This window comes from Acanthamoeba castellanii (genome assembly GCF_000313135.1).
Source record: "Acanthamoeba castellanii str. Neff unplaced genomic scaffold scf7180000084763, whole genome shotgun sequence".
In the NCBI taxonomy this organism is placed as follows: Eukaryota; Discosea; order Longamoebia; family Acanthamoebidae; genus Acanthamoeba; species Acanthamoeba castellanii.
Window position 1 is genome coordinate 269387 of NW_004457323.1, and position 2301 is coordinate 271687.

The 2301-nt window shown below is 60.1% G+C and overlaps 1 protein-coding gene across 1 annotated transcript in view; it reads left to right on the forward strand.

Moving 5' to 3' along the window:
- ACA1_241830 (MOSC beta barrel domain containing protein) overlaps window positions 1-2239 on the forward strand; it is a gene marked incomplete at both ends in the record, with an annotated part of 3151 nt that extends 912 nt beyond the window's left edge. The window contains 11 exons of the mRNA XM_004335340.1: window positions 131-314; window positions 385-486; window positions 584-677; window positions 791-918; window positions 1000-1069; window positions 1157-1217; window positions 1238-1270; window positions 1376-1454; window positions 1544-1799; window positions 1832-1888; window positions 1914-2239. Of these exons, the coding sequence (XP_004335388.1) occupies window positions 131-314; window positions 385-486; window positions 584-677; window positions 791-918; window positions 1000-1069; window positions 1157-1217; window positions 1238-1270; window positions 1376-1454; window positions 1544-1799; window positions 1832-1888; window positions 1914-2239 (1390 nt within the window). The remainder of the gene's footprint in view (window positions 1-130; window positions 315-384; window positions 487-583; window positions 678-790; window positions 919-999; window positions 1070-1156; window positions 1218-1237; window positions 1271-1375; window positions 1455-1543; window positions 1800-1831; window positions 1889-1913) is intronic.
- Window positions 2240-2301: the final 62 nt, after the last annotated feature.

Consider the following 2301-nt stretch of genomic DNA (forward strand, 5'->3'; position numbering starts at 1 on the left):
GCTCCCGCTGCCGTGATCTACGGCCGGCATCACCTCAAGGACTCGTCCCAGCAGGTAACCCTCATCCCGTCGTGTTCGAACGTTACGCTGTGACCGCGTAAAGAAAAAGGGGCATCACCTAACCCACCAGCACGCAGGGTCCGATAGTGGCCTTCAACCTGCGCAAGGCGTCGGGAGAGTGGGTGGGCTACAAGGAGGTCGAGCAGTTGGCGGGGATGGAGAACATACACATACGGACGGGCTGCTTCTGCAATCCCGGCGCCTGCCACTACTATCTGGGCCTCACGTCCGCCGAAGTCAAGCAAAACCTTGCGGTACGTGTGCCACCATCACATTTTGGCTTTGAGACTCAGTGATGATGATGATGAACGCCCGACAATACAGGCCGGTCATGTTTGCTGGGACGGCCACGACGTAATGAATGGGAAACCCACCGGCGCCATCCGGGCCTCGATCGGTTACATGACTTCCTGGGAGGACATCGACGTACGTGAATCGCTGACCCCCGGGGTGGACCGCAACCGCTCTTACCCTTTCTCTTCTCCCTCACTCTTCAAGACCTTTTTTGAGTTTCCTTCGAAAGTATTTCGTGGAGACTGCGCCTGCGCTGGCCACCGTCGGAGCGCTGAATTCAGAGGCGCACAAGGAGCTTGACCTCCGCCTCTCGGGTCTGTTCGGTGCGTGAATACTTGATGATGGCCCCAATCGATTGCTGGTCTTTGTGTGCGGCCCTGGAGTACTTAGCGTTGTGTGTGTGTGTGTGTGTGTGTGGCGTGTGGCGGGGACACAGTCTATCCGATCAAGTCTTGCAAAGGGTTCGAGATCAGCGGCGAGTGGGAGATAGGAGATCACGGATTTGTATATGACAGGGAGTGGATGATTGTAGATGAGACGGGGTCCGGTATCAACCAAAAGAAGGTGCGTGGCCTGCTCACATACCGCCCACCCCCTCAGTGCCTGCCGCTACCGCTTCCGCTCAGCCCAACGCCTCCACTTCAGGTGAGCAAGTTGTGTCAGATTCAGCCTACAGTGGATAGGGAGCAGGGCAAGCTGCACATCGATGCACCGGGTAAGCACCTCCCTCCGCAAGCCCCACATTCTCAGCATTAATGATGACACCACACTCAGCTCTGTCCACTCACTGACGGCTTACCAGAAATGGAGCGCCTCTCGCTTGACCTTGACCGCTTCCCCGATGAGGAAATTGCGCTGGACGTGTGCGGCGACGCCGGCGCAGGCCGGTGTACGGCGACGAAGAGGTGAAAGAATGGTACCTATCCCTCCCCTCTCAGGTTCCCCCCCTCTCCATAGAATGTGACGACAGTGCTGATGCAGCTTTTGATCACTGCAGGTTGCATTCGTTTTTGGGGATCAGGTGCACCCTGGTGCGCAAATCCCCAACCAAGCTGCGCAAGGCTGGCCGGAGCCGGGGCGGACAGACGGAGGACGAAGCGGTACGGGCTTAGCCTCACGACATCTCATCATCATCAGCATCCTGCTAATAAGTGACTCGGCGACCTCGCACGCTCTTGCGTGAGAATAGGAGGGGCCGAGGCGAGAGATAGCGTTCGCCAACGAAGGGCAGTTTCTGCTGGTGTCAGAGAACTCGGTGGACGACCTCAACCTGCGACTGCGCGCCAAGGCCAGTCCGCTCCAGATGGAGGCCACCCGCTTCCGCCCCAACATCATCCTCCAGCGCACGCCGTCCCTCCCGCCCTACGCCGAGGACGCCTTTGCCCGCATTCCCGCCTTTGACCATAGGCTAACCCTCGCTCGGCTTGGGACTAGGCCTTGGGACTGTGCGGTCGGTGTCGCATCAATCAGGCCACAGGCACGTTCGACAAGGAGCCCCTGCTCACTCTCGCCTCGTACCGACGGAACAGCGTACGTACCACCGTCGTGATCTTCTGCAGTGATGAGACCAAACATCGAAGATTTTGACAAGATGGATGAGCTGCCGCCAGAGGTCTGGCAGTGCATGTTTCAGCACCTGCTCGAGGGGGTGGGTCCCCAGCGCTCTCTGCTCGAGGCGCTATCGTGCGCCGCCGTGTGCCGCCGTTGGCGCGCCATGGCCCATGCCGGGGTGGGAGGCGAGCTCGACCTCTTTCCCTGGCGCAAGGCGCTGGGCGATGCGCAAGTGGCCCAGGTCGCGGGGCGCTTCGTCCACCTCACGGCCCTCTCCGTCTCTCGCTGCCCGGGCGTGACCGACGCCTCCCTCCACGCCATCGCCTCCAGGTGAGTGCCCTAACTCTTGCGAACAACCCCCCCCCTGATGACCCTCGACCACTCGAACTGCTGTAG